This window comes from Pinus tabuliformis, chromosome 6 (assembly GCF_031772625.1).
Source record: "Pinus tabuliformis cultivar Carrire ecotype Pingquan chromosome 6, CPIR1, whole genome shotgun sequence".
NCBI lineage: Eukaryota > Viridiplantae > Streptophyta > Pinopsida > Pinales > Pinaceae > Pinus > Pinus tabuliformis.
The window spans coordinates 1,086,361,293-1,086,381,025 of record NC_142292.1 but is presented as its reverse complement, the minus strand read 5'-3'; the positions used below and the strand labels follow the sequence as shown (position 1 = coordinate 1,086,381,025).

At 39.4% G+C, this 19,733-nt stretch overlaps 1 protein-coding gene across 1 annotated transcript in view; it reads left to right on the top strand.

Annotated features, from left to right (window-relative positions):
- Positions 1-4,559, top strand: part of LOC149262693 (eukaryotic initiation factor 4A-3-like) — a 54,255-nt gene extending 49,696 nt beyond the window's left edge. The window contains exons 2-8 of the mRNA XM_089425052.1: positions 2,432-2,672; positions 2,778-2,858; positions 3,169-3,276; positions 3,398-3,517; positions 3,676-3,843; positions 3,930-4,016; positions 4,195-4,559. Coding sequence (XP_089281178.1) covers positions 2,432-2,672; positions 2,778-2,858; positions 3,169-3,276; positions 3,398-3,517; positions 3,676-3,843; positions 3,930-4,016; positions 4,195-4,308 — 919 coding nt within the window. The 3' untranslated portion in view covers positions 4,309-4,559. The remainder of the gene's footprint in view (positions 1-2,431; positions 2,673-2,777; positions 2,859-3,168; positions 3,277-3,397; positions 3,518-3,675; positions 3,844-3,929; positions 4,017-4,194) is intronic.
- Positions 4,560-19,733: the final 15,174 nt, after the last annotated feature.

Below are 19,733 nucleotides of genomic sequence, written 5' to 3'. Positions count from 1 at the left end.
GCCACTTGATATCAAACTAGAAATTTGAAATTTCAATGTGAATGTTCAATGATGTGCATGTTTAAATCTTTATAGTTTAAATCATAAATATTTTATTTTTCTCGTCAAGGACAGGGACGGGTAAGTCACTTTTTGAAACAGGGTACACGGATTTGTCGGGGATATATATATATATATATATCCCCGACAAATCCGTGTACCCTGTTTCAAAAAGTGACTTACCCGTCCCTGTCCTTGTCCCCGAACCCATGTTTCTTGGCAACACAGGTAATCATAGTGTCTTGCTTGAACTTGAGATAATGGGGCCTTTCCCTTCGAACTAGGATCTTGTTGATCTAAATCTGATTTTGATTTACTGCAGTTCTTTTTGTTGTCCTTGCTTGAACTTGAGATAATGGGGCCTTTCCCTTCGAACTAGGATCTTGTTGATCTAAATCTGATTTTGATTTACTGCAGTTCTTTTTGTTGTCCTTGACGCCAAAGTGCTATTCCTCCTTTTCTGTTTATTGCTGTTTATGTGAAGTTTTCTTTACTCACATTTCTACCCAATAGTCTTCAATCCAACTGGAGCTGTCTTTTTTACAATGATTGTACCTGAGAAAATCTCTTTACTGGAAGCTTTCTCACACATGCAGGTATCAAATCTGCTTTTTATCAAACTGGTGCAAACCTACTGGGGCTGCAATTATTCTCAGAGCACACAACAATGTTATGGAAACAAATTCATGAAAATCAATACATAACTAATTGAGGAAACCACACGCTTAACCATTATAGTGAAGTAGAGCTTCAAATGTGTTACAAACAGGCCTCAATGGGCTCTTTACTGCAATAATAATGGGTCAATGCCCTTCACAAAAAAATTAATATGCCTTCTGGTCACAGTCTTGGCTGGGCTACAATGGGCTCATGAGGATTCTTTGGCTGGTCTTGTGTTTCTTCTTTCTCTGCAGAGCTTCTCCATCTTCTATTAGCATGACAGCTCTGTCTCCCTCATTCTTCTCTGTGAACGAATATGATAATCTCTAATTTCCTGCCTCTTAGTGGCCTTTTGCCTCTCCTATGATACAAGTCCCCAGACTATGAAAGCAACTCTGAACATTGGAACAACAATTATGGGCCTTCACTCTTTTCATGCAATGTGGCCTACGGTCAACCACCAATAATAAAGTTGGATGCATGATGGGAAGTGGGCTTTCTGGAATGCCTCTCCCTCCAAACTTCTCTTGTACTTGCTGGTCCTCTCTACACAGTTGATTGGAAAGAGGGATCGATATCTCAAGTCCATGCAGACCCCTTTTGGGCCTCCCTGATAAGCACCCTCAAAAAGTTCTGAGGGATGGCTGAGAACACAGGATTGGATGTTTCTAATCAGCCCGTTGTTACTTCATCCATCATCTTTCTTATACTACTCTGCACAACCAACACTAACAAAAAACTAATACATGGGCCAACTTCATGACTAATTAATCACCACAAACTGCATGGCTGACATCTGTTTGTTCTTGGTAACAGAAACAAATTTCTTTGGTTCGATGCAGGATCATATAGATGCAGGGAATGGTCCAGCATCAGATCCATAAGAGTGTCGGCTCGATAACAGATTTCTAGAAAGAATGTAACTACATTATTCTGTTTAGGTTCTGACATATAAAATGATGAAAAATTCAATACTTAGTTTCTCCCTTATAAATTCCGCTTTTGGGCTTATATCTTATTTTGTGACATCTGACTTCTCTTGCAATTGTGCAAGGCATATATAGTCTTCAACCAACAACTGTCTGAAGGCCAAAAATTCAGAACAAATCTCTAATTTCGGCATTAGTATGCTCAGCATAAGAAAAAGGGAAACCATATACCAACAAGCAGTTCAGTCTCATTTTTCTTGTGTTTTTCTAAATGCTGTATGGGAATCTTTACCCACTCCCAGGGGATGTGCCCCGGCCCCCAACATTTCTCCATTCATTTGGAAAGGGACCAAAAATGCAGAGGTCTTAGAGACGTTCCTTGATGGTTTTGGGAATGTCTGGATGCCTTTTAACCAAATCGGTGCCAATGTAGCATTGGAGAAAAATAGTTACTCATTGGTTCCTCAAAGTTGCTTCTGACATCATGAATTATTGTCTGTGTGATGTTATCATTCTGCAAATAGATATAATCAGTTTATGTGAAGCTAAGGGCTGATTCTGCTCCGGTGATGGAAACTAAGATATTTTAAATTTGAGGTGAATTGAATGCAACCTTTGCCTGCTTCTTGAAATACCTGAGCACCTAGAGGAATAAGTGTGTTTTAACCTTTTACATATTGTAATTTAATTCGACAGATTCTGTTGACTTTTAACAAAGTTCATATGAAATTTCATTTGTGGGTACTGTGTGATCAAATAGTTAACGTGCGTGCTGGATTTATGGGTTTGCTTTTGTTGTGCAGGGTTCAAGCTTTAATTGTATCACCTACAAGAGAACTTGCAGCTCAAACAGAGAAAGTGATTCTTGCCATAGGAGATTTCATAAATGTTCAAGCCCATGCATGTATTGGTGGCAAGAGTATTGGAGAGGACATCAGAAAATTGGAATATGGTGTTCATGTGGTATCAGGAACACCAGGAAGAGTATGTGATATGATCAAGCGCAGGACTTTAAGGACTAGAGCTGTAAAACTACTTGTTCTTGTGAGTATGCATGTGTTTCATCATATATATTGGTTGTATTATTTAATATTGATTTTGTATATTTAGCCACTTATTATTCATTCATTATATCATCTCTTAAAACAGGATGAATCTGATGAGATGTTGAGCAGGGGATTCAAAGACCAGATATATGATGTTTATCGATACCTTCCACCAGAGCTTCAGGCATGTTCCATATTTATCAAATAACATTTCCGATTTAGACTGACTATAGACAATTGTTTAATAACTGATTTCCACCAATAGCACTGACATCTTCTTTTTTCATGAATATGTCAATTAAGTGATTCCAATCAAAGCAATTTTAATTATCTGCCGGATCAAGTATGCATGTTTTTGTCTATGCTCAATATTGGTAGGGAGTCTTTTAAATCTGTTGTCTGGGAAGATCGTTGTAGATAATTGTTTTCATGTGCTACATATTGTTCATAATCGGAGGAGCATTGAAGTGAATGTTTTTGCGATTATCTGATAGGTTGTGCTGATATCAGCAACTTTGCCACATGAGATTTTGGAGATTACAAACAAATTCATGACTGATCCTGTAAGAATCCTTGTCAAACGTGATGAATTGACACTGGAGGTATGATTGTGCCTGGGTCCCTTGGACTGTCACTTATGTGGAATAATCAAACGTGCAATCTGTGATGTATTTGTCTTCTTTGCTAAACCAGCATCCTGGTCTATGCTTTTGTGAATTCTAGGGCATCAAACAATTTTTTGTGGCTGTTGAAAGAGAGGAGTGGAAGTTTGACACCCTATGTGATCTATATGATACACTTACTATTACTCAGGCTGTCATATTTTGCAATACCAAAAGAAAGGTAACATATAAAACATATGCTTTTGTTTCTTCTGTAATGCTTTATTCTTTTGAACTTCTGTCTTAAATAAGTGCATTTAATTCTTCCTCTGATAAGCAAGTTATCGAACTTGAATATTCTATTTATGCTATTATGTAATCTGGGTTTTGCACCTCTAGGTTGATTGGTTGACAGAAAAGATGCGAAGCAATAATTTCACTGTGTCTTCTATGCATGGAGACATGCCACAAAAAGAACGTGATGCAATTATGGCAGAATTTCGTGCAGGCACAACCCGTGTTTTAATCACAACAGATGTTTGGGCTCGTGGTCTTGATGTTCAGCAGGCAAGTTCTCTTTCCTTTGGTCCCTTGATTTATTCCTTTCATTATTTTGAAGTTGATTGACATTTTACTTTTGTGTATATCATCAGGTTTCCTTGGTGATAAACTATGATCTTCCCAACAATCGTGAACTTTACATTCATAGAATTGGTCGCTCAGGTCGTTTCGGTCGAAAGGTATTACAAATGTTTAAGTTGTTTGACTTGTACTGGGGAAACTGGAGGGTGTTGCTATCCTTATACTAGCCTCTTTTTTTATTTTATATGTTAAACTACTGCTCATTTGGTTGTTTATTTTGTCTAACAACTTCTACTTGACTGTCTGTTAACATATCTTTTTGTGGGAAATGTATAGGGTGTTGCAATAAATTTTGTTCGAAATGATGATATTAGGATACTAAGAGATATTGAGCAGTATTACAGTACTCAGATAGATGAAATGCCCATGAATGTGGCGGATCTGATCTAAATAATGCAATTATTCCAGCATGTAATATTAGCTACAACAAGAGTCCTGATGCCTGCTTAATTAGGACATGTTAAACTTCCCCTGTTTTGCAGTAGCTGTGCTACATTTGCTTCAAAGAATGTTTTGTAGTTGCAAGCAGAATGTCTCTCGGTGTTGTGCCTGCCAGATGTTGTATACTTCAAATTTCATGTCCAACGTGCTTATATATTTTATAGTCTGTCCTCTAAGCTTCTGAGTGGAGCAGTTTAATATTGACAGCATGAAAATGAATTTGCTTGTATTCTTTTACAATATTGACAGGCTGCAAAGTTTGACATCATCGTTAATCAGTTTAAAGGTTTGTGCTTTATTCGTATCATGTGATACATCTACCACATCTTTCCTGAATCCCAGAATAGAGCATGGTTGCACAAGGGTTATATTAGTATTTATGGTAGCATAGAGGACTTGTTTTAACTGCACATATGTATTAACTATAGGAATCTTTGTAATATATGTGATATTACTTGCTTCCTGTGAGACCTTGTTTTGAATGCTGGTGGAAATTTTCACGTGGTATATCGTAATGAGTTTTGTGTATCATATTTTTTTTTCATATATGTTTTATCAAGAGCCTGCCATTGCATTCAAAACTTCTGTGCCATCAGTTCATTCGCCCCTACTAAACAAAATAAAAGTGCCAAACCTAATGTACATAGTATTTTAGGATTGAAAATAATGTGTTGCTTGATGTGCAAAACCACCTCTTTTTTGCATAATTCTCCGTTGTATAACAGTTGGATTTTTAAAATATGCTTTGGAGTTAATATCTTTCTCAGCAGCACTCGTCTATTTTATTTGGTGGATGACTCTGTGTTTTGTTTTAAGAATAATTAATTTAAACAGTTTAGAAGGAACCGTGGTTATCCCCCACAACTAGGGTAATGTTTGTAGCTTTTCATATATATTACAACATACTCGGAATACAAAAGCTATGATTACTGATTCTTATTATGATGGATGAAAAAGCATCTAGTTTCAGCTATATCAGTTTAAAATTATACAAATATAAACACCTAGTTAGCTGAGATTTAACATGGATTGCGAATTCAGTCTGTTACTGCTCAAACTCTCTCGTAGAGAGAAAAGTCCTAACCCCAATGGAAGTGTCTAGAGCCAAACTCTAGGCAAGCCAACCATTGTTACCTCGATGGCTTTGTCTCACTCTTTAGACTAGATGAAATGATCCTAGTCAGGGGGGGAATCAGAAACGTCAAACTAAGCTAGGTCATGTAGCAAGGGAGGGAAGCTCTTTAGGTTTTTCTGACTTAAGACTATAGGGAAATGACTCTTTCCACTCTCAAGGATGCAAAGCAAGTTTCAAGTATGCGAATAGGTAGATAGAGTAATCAATTATGAACAAACTTTAGATGTGTTTAGCTTAGGCAAGTATGCTCATTCAAGATTATGCTGGGAAAGAAAAGACAAGTCTTGCTCCATTTTTCATATACCATGAAATACTATCAATGATGCAAAACATGTATCTGCTTGCAATATGAAATAATGACCAAAAAGATTAAAACATTGCTTCACCCAATCACCATATCATATTATCAATGATTAAGAGACTTGCTATTATCATAATGAGTTGTATGCCATGAGTTATGCATTTGTAATGATATTCTAAGACAATACCAAATATACAGCTGCTGCAAGAACACAACGAGGACAGCAAGCTCACAGCATAGGACAGCAGAGTCATACCATTTAAAGTTAGCAGCTTTATGTCATTATCTTAACCATGAGAAACTTAATCAGATGTATTTGGAATGGGTCATATAAATAGTGTTTAATCCAATGCATCAATAGTGCTCAAGCAGTGTAAGAGGCATCAATGTTTAGGGTATTTGCCACTGTATGCATAGAGCAGATTATAACAACCATAGGTCCCACTGTGAAAATGAATTTTCTATTAACAGTTATGACAACAAAAATTATTCAGTGAATTGTATTACTCATAATACTATAATAGCCCCAAGAGACCATCTATCACTCTTTAGTGCACTAAGAACAAGTGTAATATCATGGACAGTGAGTAATATTGTCAGTATTTAATGCGCATTCATCCGTGTGTAAAATATCATCACATTCAGAAATCAATTTTGGAATACCTCTGGAGTTAACTGCAGTATTCAAGCATAAAAACACGTTGGCAGTTAAAAGTATTGGACTTGGATGATTGCATTATTCTGTGGGAGAAAATCATCTCTTTTCAGATTTAAGTAGAGAGAACATACATGCAAAAACTAAACAAGTAAACCCTCAAATAAGTCTCCTAACAGTAAGACATTGTCACAATAAACCAAGTCATTCCATTATCTCTTGCATTGATTCACTGAAGGTGTTGTAACATAGCTTAGTTTGACGAAAATTTTGACCCCAGGCAACCTTAGCTCATTAATTTCATCCCTTTAAGCCAATCTTTCTACACTAACTCTCATTACCCAAATCCACAATTAATTAAAGTCAAAGATTAAAACTGAATAAAGAAATAAATCAAAATATGTATATCATTAAATAAAATATAAAATGCAAAATGTTAAATATTAATTAATGTTATTAATTACCCTAGATGGGGTGAATTTCGAGGCAGGGGTTAACATTGCCCCACCTGACCAATAGGCCAGGGAAGTGGCACTGTGCCCCCGTCAAGGGTAATTGTTGTTTGGTGGGCATTAATCTCACACTTGGTCGAACAAATGAGAGGACATTAGGGTGAATGTTTCCACAACACAATGTGTGAGGAAGGTGGCTATAATGGATTGCATGTCGTTGTTAAATCACTTGTGCATCTTTGCGGCACTGAGCGAGAGTGAGGTATTTTGGTTTGTAGTGCGAATCCCATTGACTAACGCTGGACATGAGGATGCAAGAAGTAGGGGTGTGAATAGCCAAGAGAAAGTATATAGAGTTGGAAGTCTATCCACACTGTGGTCTACTCTATAGTGTAAGAAATGTTTGGGTTCTCAGTTAGGGCCTATAACTTTGGCAAGCTCTACTTCAGGTTGGAGGGATGATTATGGCAATTACCACCATCCATGGTTGAAGTGTAGACTGCCAAGCTCTTCCATGATGAAGTTGGCATTATTACTACATTTTTGTTCCGCTCAACCGAGGCACTTAAGGCAGAGTTTCCCTCTCCTTCCACCAGGTAATAACTATCCCCGACTTTGGATTCCTTTTTTTGGCTATGTCTATTGTCGGTTATGCCATTAAGTAATATTGGGGACCTCATCTTGTATCAATTGGAGTCTGATGGTGCGTGATATCTTCCTTTATGATGTTCATACCCCTAATGGTTGGGAATTGGCAGGGTTTGTGGAGGCTGAGGAGACCCTTGCCCTGTGTTGGAATGGTGTGGGATGATTGGTCAGAGTATGTTTACAGTGTTCTATGTCATGGACTTTCTCTAGTTTCTTTATCTCTTGGATGTTGGTGCTATCCTGCTTTTACTGTTAATATTCTCGAGAATTTGGGAAGCTTTCTTTGGTCTATGAGACTCTTTAGAAGCTGGTGGTATTTGCTCCTTTGGGGCTCATTGGGTTGTGTTTGGACCATTGGCTCTCGATTATAAACCCACGGTGGGTGGATGATGTATATTTTATCTCAAATCTCTAGTTTGGTGCCAACCCATATTAATTGGTGGCTTTTCGAACTCTTTGTTGCATGGTGTATGGGAGTTGGCAAGGGTTGGAGTAGTTAGTCACTTTGGTGGACGTGCGCCTAGCTAGGAAGGGTGCTACGCAGGCAAAACATCTGTTCACCTATTTAGCAAATTTTGGTCATTTCAGGGTGTGGTGGCTCTGGGTAGGAGAGGTTTGTTCTGTCCAACGTAGATTGTGTTATGTAACCCAGGCTCCAAGTGTCGTCCCGGCCATGCCTCGACTGAGAGCAAGAGTGAGACGAGGAGCTTCTTATTATGAGGAGAAAGCATGTCGAGGAATACCCATCTACATTGCCGAGTTGAAGGCTTCACGACACAATATAGGGAGCATACCTCGACTCGTGTAGGAGGAATTGGCTTGTCCTAAGGGAGAAGCCTCTTCCCATATAACTTCCCTCTCAAACACTGAAGTTCTAGTAGAATGGACATATTAGATCTTGAATACAGGTCACATGAGAAAGATTCAATCAATTTATGTAGATGGTAGACTTGTATTGGCAAATGGAATTCCTTTTGCGATGTACTCTGTTGGAGCACCATGAGTCTCAGATGGACTTGCATCATTCATTGGATCACATGCACAAACATATGAAGGCTTATGATAACAGGTTAGAGAGGACTGACCGTAGGTTGATGAGGATAGAACACCATCTCAGTACCCCCTCGATAGCTCATAGACCTCTAACAAATCCATTGGTTCCTATCCCAATGGCAAGCTTTGATTCTAATCCTCTTGCTTGATTTTGTTATGGTTCTAGTTTATGGTTTTTTGTAGCTCTTTTTCTTCGAGGCTAGATAGACCACTATCTAGGTTTTAGGTTTGGTTTATGTTGGCTCTGTTAGTTTTCAGTTGTCTCTCGTCTTTACGGAAAGTATATTTTTGGTTATGGTCTGACCTCCCTTGTGAGAGATCGAAGTGGCTTATTGTAATTTTTGATGTAATCCCCTGTTTTCGCAGTTAATAAAATTCATTCCACAAAAAATAAATTAATGTTATTATTGAAAAAATAAATATGATTATTTAAATAAACAAAGGTAATTGAATAATAGTTCTATTTAAAAAATGTTAATAAAAGTAAAATAAAATAAAATAAATAAAAAAGTCAAATTATTAGGTCACCATTTTTTGTGGAGCCCACCTACCTCAACCAGATGTTGTGGGAGGAATATTCCACCCAACTTAATTTAAAACCTGTGCACAAATCATTCATGAACTTGGAGCGAAATATATTATTTTAGTCATTGAAATCCACGTCAAACTATAAGTAGATTTCGGGGGAGGGGGAAGGGTAGTCCGGGGAGGGCGAACGATGGTCATATAGTTGTTTTACTATTTAGATTAGGGGCCCCGATATGTTCCACGGGTACCTTAAAGTTCATGAATGACACCCCCTGCCCCCCACCTTCCTTCAAGTTCAACACGAGAATTTTCTAATGTGCCCAAGAATTAATTAGGGCACCATTAATTTAATATTTTAATAATTAAATTAAAAATTAAGTTTAATAAAAACTATTAAATATAATTGTAATTAATTTGTAATAGGTTTAATTTAAAAATAAACATGTAATATTTATTGAGTTTTATTTTAATTAATTAAACAAAAACAAAAATTAATAAAAATATCTATTAAAACATTAACAAAATTTGGCTTCCATGTAGAATGGATCTGGCTCTTATATTTCAATTATGGATGTGTTGACATGACGAATGTTCACTGTATCAACAAGGGGAACTAACCTGATCACAGGCCCCAATTAGCCTATTTTTGTTTGGAATGGCTAGTTCCAACGGGTTTTAAGGGATCCCGTGAACTGTAATAGGTGTTGAAGGATTGTTTTTGAGAAGAAGACTTCAATTAAATCAACAAAATAAAACAACTAACCTCTATGTATTAAATTCTATCTACGCTACTTCTAACTACTCTAATCTAGTCTTAGCTATCTTAATCTATCCTACAGGAGCAAAATAAAAGAGATTAAACACCATTAATAAATTCCAAGTCCAAAAGAATCAATCACTGAGTTCATAGATGAACAAGGCTGTATTAGAGCTTTATTGCAATCAGATTACTCATATAGGAATACACATTCCTTTTGGTACAAATAAACTAGCAACTGGTGTTTAATATGGTTTTGAATCAGAGATTGCTCATAAGTTAACCATGTAATTGAATCATATTCAATTAAACCAAACTAATCATGAACAATATCCATAAACACAAATCACATTTATATTCATGCCAGCAACAACACCCCGCTTCAAAACACCTCAAAGCAAAAGCAAAATAAATCAGAAAGTAAAGGCCCCTTCTGGAACTAGACAGTCCTCTTTATTCACCGTAAGTCAAAACTATTCTTATCCAAACCAAAAGCCCTTTCTCCTCTTAGGAGGTAATACTTATGCAAAAGCCCTTGACTCCAGGTCTACCTTGCCTCTTCATCTTCCCCACTATTTTCGATATGCAAATCGAGTATACAGAGATAGGATCGTCAGCGTAACTGTTGACACGTAGAAAGCATACCTGCTGGAGTGATTCATTTCCCGAGGAAGTGAACAGATGTTGGTAAAAAGGGTGACTGTGTGTCGCCTTCCCATGATGAAAACCGGGACAACTTTGCTTTCAGAATGTACAGGCAACGCGTGGGGTTCCGACTTGGAACGCTTGAGGCTGGACCTTTAAATACAAAGCTTTTGCATACATGACTCTTCGAATCCACTCTTGCGTCCTTTATTTCTTGCTTGCAGAGATAGTTATCATTAGCTTCATGATTGTGAACAATAAAACAGAAATGTTCAAACAAAACGTAAACGCTGCCTTCATTAATTTTATAAAACTACGAGAACAAGTGTGAAAAAGGATTTATGCATAAAACACAGACAACACACAATTTCCCGCTCGATCCATAGGCTTGGCACGGTTTTCGAGGGCTTCACTTAATCGCAATCGGGTATTGGTCCCTGCGTGGGTCGCAATACCCATGCCTTCCACTTCCTCGATGTGCGATTACACTATTGGGACTCCACAGGCCTGCCTTTTACACTAAAACCCGCTCCCTTTGTTATATCGAGAATGTTTGAAAACACAGGAAAACAAAGAAAAACCTGCCCTGATCACTTAGGCCGGACCTCAAATTTTATATATAGAGGCTTATAAATATCGTCAGGTTCAAGATATCGCATATCGCAATATGCACAAGCCTTTCATATGATTGAGTGGGGCACAGTCATGGATCATGCCATATTTTTAAACTGCTTAAGCAAGGTTGGGCTTGCTGTATCAACTGGTACTCTGAGCCCAGCAACAATCCTTACTCTAACTGACTTCCCAAACAACCTGTCCTTCTAGATTGGCTCAAGGACTTGACATTTCATTTTCTTTTAAATAAGTCCTTCCAGTTTTAGGCACAAGGACTAGAGCACAATTGGATTTGCCACAGGGTATATGACAGTGAGCTTAACCCATGAAAGGAGGTTTACTTGTAGATAACAGGTATTGGACAATTTAGTGTGGTGTATGGGACCACTGGAGAATGACTGTAAACCTTATAGGCAAGTATAGGCTAAGTCTGAGTAGGATTACTTAAGATGCAACGTTCCTCCATGCCAGTCTAGCTGTAGTTACACATTTTTTTGTTTTATAAAGATGCCCCTACATGCTCCAGATATCCAAGTTATCAACAGATCTCACATAGTTCCCAACAGATGCCAATGAGGGGTTTGGTTTTAATTCCACAGCTGATTTTCAAGTGCTCATGGGCTGATAGAAAGTTTGTTTGATTTGCAGGGAAATGATGGATTTAGGAACAACAGAATCATCAACAGGTTAATGAGGAAGGGAAAGGCCGAAAGTGGTGAATGAGGGAAAATCTGAAAGGTAGAACGACACTGGAGGACCAAAATCAGCTGGTTGAAAAGGACTGTGATTCAAAACAATAGGAAAATAGACTTTACAGAAAACAAAAGGAAAAGACAGAAATACAACTAAACTAACAACAAAATGAAATGAACTCTAACCTACTCAGGAGGTAACCACCATGCGGTGGCTACTGGAAGTATCTCTTCAGATGCTGGCCATTAACAGGGAGCTTTTCAGTCTCTCCCTGTAACGTTTTCAACTTGTAAGTCCCTTGACCAATTTTTTCAACAACTTGGAATGGGCCCATCCATAGGTGTTGGAATTTTGTGTGTTTACCCTTTGGCTCACTCAGCTTGTCCTATTTCAAGACTAGCTCCCCTACTTGGAAATCTTTATCTCCTGCTAGATGATTATCAAACCATTTTTTTACAATCATTTGGTGATTTTAATTCTGGCTCTATCTCTTAATTCTTCCAGCCTCATCAGTTGATTGATCCTTTCTTGAAGCAAGGCTGAAGGGGTTCCTCTTGAAGCTTGGGAGAGCTGTAAGGAGGGAAGGGTAACGTTTGGGGGCAAGATGGCTTCCTGTCCATAGACGAGGAAGTATGGGGAGTTTCCTAAGGCCACTTTAGGGGTGACCCTATCGGCCCAAAGGGCATTTGTTAGGGCATTGTGCTAGTTCCTCTGGTTGTCAGCGACTGACTTGCAGATTATGTGGATAAGGTTTTTATTCGAAGACTCTGCAACTCAGTTTCCCTGGGGCTAATAGTTTGCTGCATACTTTATGTGGATTGGTTTATCAATAGCAAACTCAGTGAGTTTCAGAGATGAAAAGTAAGAAGCGTTATCAAATATGAGGGCGTCAGGGATGCCATACCTATTGATAATGAAGTTCTCAATGAATGATATTACCTCATCTTCATTCACCTTCCGGAGCGGGATGGATTTGGTCCATCTGGTGAAGTAATCAGTCGGAGTATATACTTATGTTGTTGTGAAGATTTTGGAGTGATCTCGCCTATGACGTCCATGCCCCATTGCTAGAATGGTTGATAAATCATAACAGGCTTGAGGGGAATAGTAGGCTTTCTTTCTCGTCCTGCGACGGTTTGGCACACCTTGCATTTGCGAGCATAGGCATGCGAGTCTCTGAACATTGTGGGCCAATAATATCTGACTCTTAATATTTTGTGAGCAGTGGTCTCTCTGCCATAGTGACCACCTGTTGGGCCGTCGTGCATTTCTTTAAATACATGGTCGGCATCATCCTTCTCCAAACACCTCACCCAAATTCCATCATGATTTTTTCTGTATAAGACGCTGTTGGCCAAATGATATAGATTGGATTTCAATCTGAGTGCTCTCCTCTATGATGCATCCATGTGTTCAGGACACGATCCCCGCACTAGATAGAAGTGTATGTCATAGTACCACGACTCAGGGTCCAAAAGGGCTTTCGACGTCTCTCACTCATACATCAGTGCTTCGTTAATCCATAAGGGCTCTTCCCTGAGTTCCATTTGTGCATATTGCATGCTTAGCATTCCTAATTCTTCGAATGCCCCTTTTTTGTCCGCCAAGGCTTCTGCCACTAGCCTGCAAAGTCCCTGCCCTCGAACTATCTGTGCCGGCTTTACCTCAAGGTCGAACTCTTGAAGGGCGGTTATCCAGTTCCCTCTTCATTCACCCATTTCTTTCTGCACGAAGAGGGCTCTTACAGTAGGATGGGGAACAATGACTTTGGTCTTGGCCTTTAGTAAATAAGGGCGGAAATGTTTTACGGCCTTGAAAATTGCATAACCCTGTTTCTCCACGTCTGGGTAGTTGAGTTCTGCCCCTTGGAGATTAGAGCTCATATAAGAGATAGGGACTTCGTCGCCTTTGTTGTTTTTCTAAGTGAGTATGGTGGCATATGAAACATCAAAAGAAAAAGTCTACAAGAAGAACTCCTTGCTGAAATCGGGGCTGACCAATGCATGAGCTTCAACAATGGCTTCCTTGATTCATTGAAACGCTTCCTTGGCTTCATCGCTCCATTTATACACAATGTCTTTCTTCATCATCAATTGCAAGGGGTGCACTATTTCTGTGAAGCCTGAGACAAATTTTCTAACGAAATTAATCTTCCTGAAGAAAGATTGCATGGCTTTTTTATTGGCAGGGGGTTGTATTCTCATGATGGTCGCTATTCTTTTAGGATCAATAACAATCCTTCTTTAGAGGGGATATGACCCAGTAGTTTCCCCTCTGTGACTGCAAAGATGCTCTTTTTGGGATTCAATGAAATTCCATACCTTCGACATCTTTCGAAAATCTGTCTCAGGTGATAAATATGATCCCCTCTGTGATATGAATACACAGTGATGTCATCCATGTAAACCACTACTGATCTATTCATCAACCCTCGGAAAGCTATGTCCATAGCTCTCTGGAATGTGGCGCCCGCGTTAATGAGCCCAAAAGGCATTTTACGATATGCGTAGGTTCCCCATTTGGTGTTGAAGGTTGTCTGAAGTTGATCCCCATGGGATACCAATACTTGATTATACCTTGAAAAGCCATCTAATAGGGACAACATTTCAGACCCAGAAACGCACTGAAGGATGTGTTCCATAGAAGGGACAGGATAGTTATCCTTTTGAGAAGCTTTGTTCAGGTTTCTGAAATCAATAAATAGCCTGATGTCTCCATTTTTCTTTCTTACTGGCACGAGATTGGCTACCCAGCGGGTGTGTTTGACCGGGAAGATGATTTTAGCATCCAAAATCTTGTTTAGTTCTTTCTTCACCAATGGTTCTAGGCTTGGATGCATCTTACGCAACTTTTGTTGGTAGGGCTTGGCCTCCTTTTCCAAAGGGATCACATGCTACATAACACTGGTATCAAAGATCTTTAGGTCTTTGTATGTCCATGCAAAGACATCCTTGTATTCTTTAAATAGCTTGACAAATGTAGCATTTTCTTGCGGAGAGCATCCAAGGCCTAAATTGACATTTTTTGGGTCTTCTTTGGTCCCAAGGTTGACCGTTTCATACTTCATAGACGAGCTATGCATTTTGCAGTTAGTCGGTTTCTTGAATTTATCATGCAAGTCATACAAGTGCTCCATCTTAACAACTGATTTTGGAATCACATTGGGCTAATCCTTTTCCTCATCTTCCCTCTCATTCATAAGCTTGTCATGCTCCTTTTCGTCAATGACTACATTCTTGAATGTCTTCTCGCAATGCAAGAACTCAAGGATTTGCTCATCATCTTCGAACACCTGCCAATTCGAGATGTTATCAGGCACGGATGGTCTGAAAATCAATTCAATAGAACATTTATTTTTCTTCAATCTAAAATCAGGCAAAATTTTAGCAGCCATATTAGCCATCAGATCAACATCTTGGTTTTGCCCTCGAGGTATGTATGTGATATTAAAAGAATCAAAACTGTCAATTAAGTCCCATACCTCATGCTGGTACCTTACCAGGTGTGGTGAATTGCAATGTATCCTTTTCCTTTCCTGATCTATGATTATCTGTGAATCACAAAAAAATTTAAGATTTTTTACATTCATGTCAATGGCTTTCTTCAGGTCATATTCTGCTGTGTTGTTGGTGCATGCAAACTCCAACCTGCTGGCCATCAAATGTTGGTTCCCTTACGGGTCAATGAGAATACTTCCAGTGCCTGCACCTTTAAGGCAGTTAGAGCCATCAAAATAGAGTGTCCAGAATATAGAATCTAATGTTACATCAATTGAACTACTATCTAAGAAATTAGTCCTATCATCTACTACGATACAGGATAGTTCATCAGTTGGATTGTGGGAGGGAATTTCCAACTGTGTGTATTGTTGGGTTGTGTTATATTCTTTCCACGACTAACCTACCTATGGTTTTCGGTCCATGGTTTTGGACGCAATTGTTTTCGGTCCATGGTATTGGATGCTTCGGCATGTATAAATATGTATTGTAACATTGAAAGGAATATAATGAAAAATCAAGCTGGTAGTCCCGGTTTTGGGATCCAGGGGAAATCTCCGTGTATATGTGTTATGCTCTCGCATTGTTTATTTTTATGTGATTTAGAATTCGTATGCAGGTAATTTCTGTGCGGGGTTAAAACCTACATTTGGTATCAGAACTGTTTTGGCTTCAAGGGGACGCCTTTGTTACTGAGGGGTTTCGCTTGGGCCTGTGGTAGACCCTGTTCAATGGGAGATCTGTGAGATCGATTCTGGTGGTGAAAGAAGATGGCGAGTAGCCGAAATATAGAGATCGAGAAGTTCAATGGTCAGAGTTTTGAGTTGTGGAAACTCAAGATGGAGGATCTGCTGGTGGATAAAGATCAATGGATCGCGGTAGATCCAGGTACTAAACCAACGGGAGTGATCGATGAAGAATGAAAGAAGTTGGATCGGAAGGCAAAGAGCACAATACGATTGTGTGTCTTAGATTCAGTATTGTTGAATGTATTAGGGGAAGCTACGGTGAAGGCTTTGTGGGACAAGTCAGGGACTTTGTACCAATCTAAGTCTCTGGTGAATAAACTGTTCCTGCGGAAAAAGTTGTATAACCTGAGGATGAAAGATGGAGACTCAGTGATAGAGCATCTGAACGCATTTAATACTGTGGTAAGTCAGTTATCGTCTGTTGATATTAAAATTTCAGATGAAGATAAGTGCCTCAGTTTGTTGTGTTCTCTACCAGATTCGTGGGATAGTCTGGTTATTGCAATAGGTAGCAATGTAACTGATTTGCAGTTTGATAAAATAGTCTCAGCCTTGCTGATGGAGGAAATGAGACGGAAAAATATGGAGAGCCAGAATGGTGATGCCTTGTCTGTACGAGGACGGTCCCAGAATAGAAACAAAAATAAGTCATCGAGTGGAAGATCTAAATCGAGAGGGAGATCTAAATCTCCAGGAAAACCTGTAAAGGTGGTGTACTAGAAATGCGGAAAGGAAGGGCACTTCAAAAGGGACTGTAAATCTAAAGCTCCTGATAAAGGAAAGGGATCTGGTGATGCTCCTTCTGCAGAGGCAAAAACCACCTCAGATGAAGGTGGGGATGTGTACTTGGCTTCTTCAAGTACACATGTAGATCATGAGGCATGGTTGATTGACTCAGGTGCATCCTTTCACTTCACTCCCCATAGAGAGTGGTTCTACGAGTATGAGAAATACGATGGTGGTGATGTCTTCTTAGGAGATGATAGGAAGGCTAGAATCATTGCTCGTGGAAAAGTAAAGTTGAAGTTGCAAGGTGGAAGGTTTAGAATACTTCCGGGTGTTCTGCGTATTCCTGCATTGGCCTGAAATCTGATTTCTGTAAGCAAGTTGGATGATGCAGGTGTAAAAACAGTGTTCGAGAAGGATACCTGCAAGATGGTTCGGGGAGCACTGGTATTGATGCGGGGAGTTCGGGCTGGAACTCTGTACAAGCTGCAAGGTAGCACTGTTGTTGATGGGTGCAACAGTTCTGTGGTCCCTGAAAGTGGAGCTGAAAATCTAGTGGTCTCTGGAGAGAAGACCATGCTGTGGCATCAAAGGTTTGGACATATTGGAGAGAAGGGCCTTTGAATACTTCATGGTAAAGGTATAGTAGAAGGTATGAGTAATAGCTCTCTGGATTTTGATTTCTGTGAAAATTGTGTATATGGGAAGCAAAATCGAGTGAGTTTCCCCTCTGGTGCTAAGAGGGCGAAATAGATATTAGAGCTTGTGCACAATGATGTGTTTGGACCTGTGAAAATTCCATCACTAGGTAAGTCTGTGTACTATGTATCATTTATAGATGAATTCTCAAGGAATACATGGATATATTTCCTTAAGAAGAAATCTGAAGTCTTTGACAAGTTTAAAGAATTTAAGGCTCTGGTGGAAAATCAGACAGAGAAGAAGATAAAGGTGCTGAGGACAGATAATGGTGGAGAGTTTTGCAGCAAGGAATTTGAAGAATTCTGTAAGAAGTGTGGTATAGCACGGCAGAAGACTACTCCATATACACCTCAGCAAAATGGAGTCGCATAAAGAATGAACAAGACGTTGATGGAAAGGGCAAGAAGCATGCTCAGTGGTGCCGAGTTAGGACAAGAATTCTGGGCAGAGGCGGTGGATATTGCATGTTACTTGGTCAACAGGTCACCTTCATCAGCGTTGGAGGATAAGACTCCACAAGAAGTATGGACTGGTAAGAAACCCTCTCTTTCACATCTGAGGGTATTTGGATGTGATGCATATGTACATGTTCCAAAGGAGAAACGAACCAAGTTGGATAGTAAATCTGAAAAGTGCATCTTTATTGGGTATAAGGATGGTTTAAAAGGTTATAAGCTTTGGAACCCAGTCACACGGAAGGTTGTGTACAGCCAAGATGTGGTGTTCAGAGAGGTAAAAGATGTTATTAAACATGAAGTCCAACCAAAGAAACCTGAGAAGATAGAGTTTGAGCTAAAGGAGGAAGAATCAGACTCTGCAGCAGAGGAGGAATCAGAAGATGAAGAGCCACAAACTCCGGCTGTGAGAAGATCAGTTTGAGAAAGAAGGCAACCAGAAAGGTACAGTCCTTATGCTTTCTGTTCAAATTTTGCTTTGTCTATTACTGATGATGATCCCAGAACTGTGAAGGAAGTAGTAGATTCAGAGGATGGAAAACTCTGGAAAGAGGCCATGGTTGATGAAATGGCATCTTTGCACAAAAATGAGGCTTGGGATCTGGTGGAGTTGCCGACTGGAAGGAAACCCATTGGCAGCAAATGGGTGTTCAAAAAGAAGACAAATGCAGAAGGGAAGGTGGAGAAATACAAAGCTCGGTTGGTAGCAAAAGGATATTCCCAAGTGTCGGGAATTGATTTTGGTGATATTTTTTCTCTTGTTGCCAAGGTAACTTCTATTAGATTACTTTTATCTGTTGCTGCTGCTTTTGATTTTGAGGTAGAACAGATGGATGTGAAGACAACATTTCTTCACGGGGATTTGGAAGAGGAAATCTACATGAAGCAACCTGAAGGCTTTGCGGTGAAGGGTAAGAAAGAACTGGTATGCAAGTTAAAGAAGTCTCTGTATGGGTTAAAACAGTCACCAAGGATGTGGTATCACAAATTTGATACATTTATACGGGGACTTGGATTCACCAGAAGCAAAGCAGATCACTGTGTGTATTTTAAATTGATTGGTGACCGTGTTATTTATCTGGTCTTGTATGTGGATGATATGTTGCTGGTTGGAAATGACAAAGAAATTATCGAGGATTTGAAGACCCAATTGTCCTCCAAATTCGACATGAAAGATCTTGGTGCTGCAAACTATATTTTGGGCATGGAAATTAAAAGAGATCGGGCAAATAGGAATCTATGGTTAAACGAGAGGAAGTATGTCGAGACAATACTGCAGAGGTTTAGTATGCAGGATAGTAAACTGGTGAAGGTTCCTATTCCTGTAGGTGTGAGGTTATCTGCTGAACAGTGTCCCAAGACACAAGAAGAGGAAGACGACATGTCCCGTGTTCCATATGCGAGTGCAGTCGGTAGCCTGATGTATGCAATGGTCTGTACTAGACCAGACATTGCACATGCAGTGGGAGTATTGAGCAGGTTTATGTCAAAACCAGGGAAGGAGCACTGGACAGCAATGAAGCGGGTTTTCAGGTATTTGCGTGGCACTAGTAATTATGGTTTGTGCTACCAAGGAAGACTAGGATTGGACAGAGTGTTGGATATTCGTGGCTTTGTTGATGCAGACTGGGCTGGAGATCTGGATCAGAGAAGATATACAAGTGGGTATGTGTTTAACATATTTGGAGGTGCAGTTAGTTGGATGAGTAAGAAACAATCTGTAGTGGCACTATCAACTACAGAGGCAGAATACATGGCGGCCA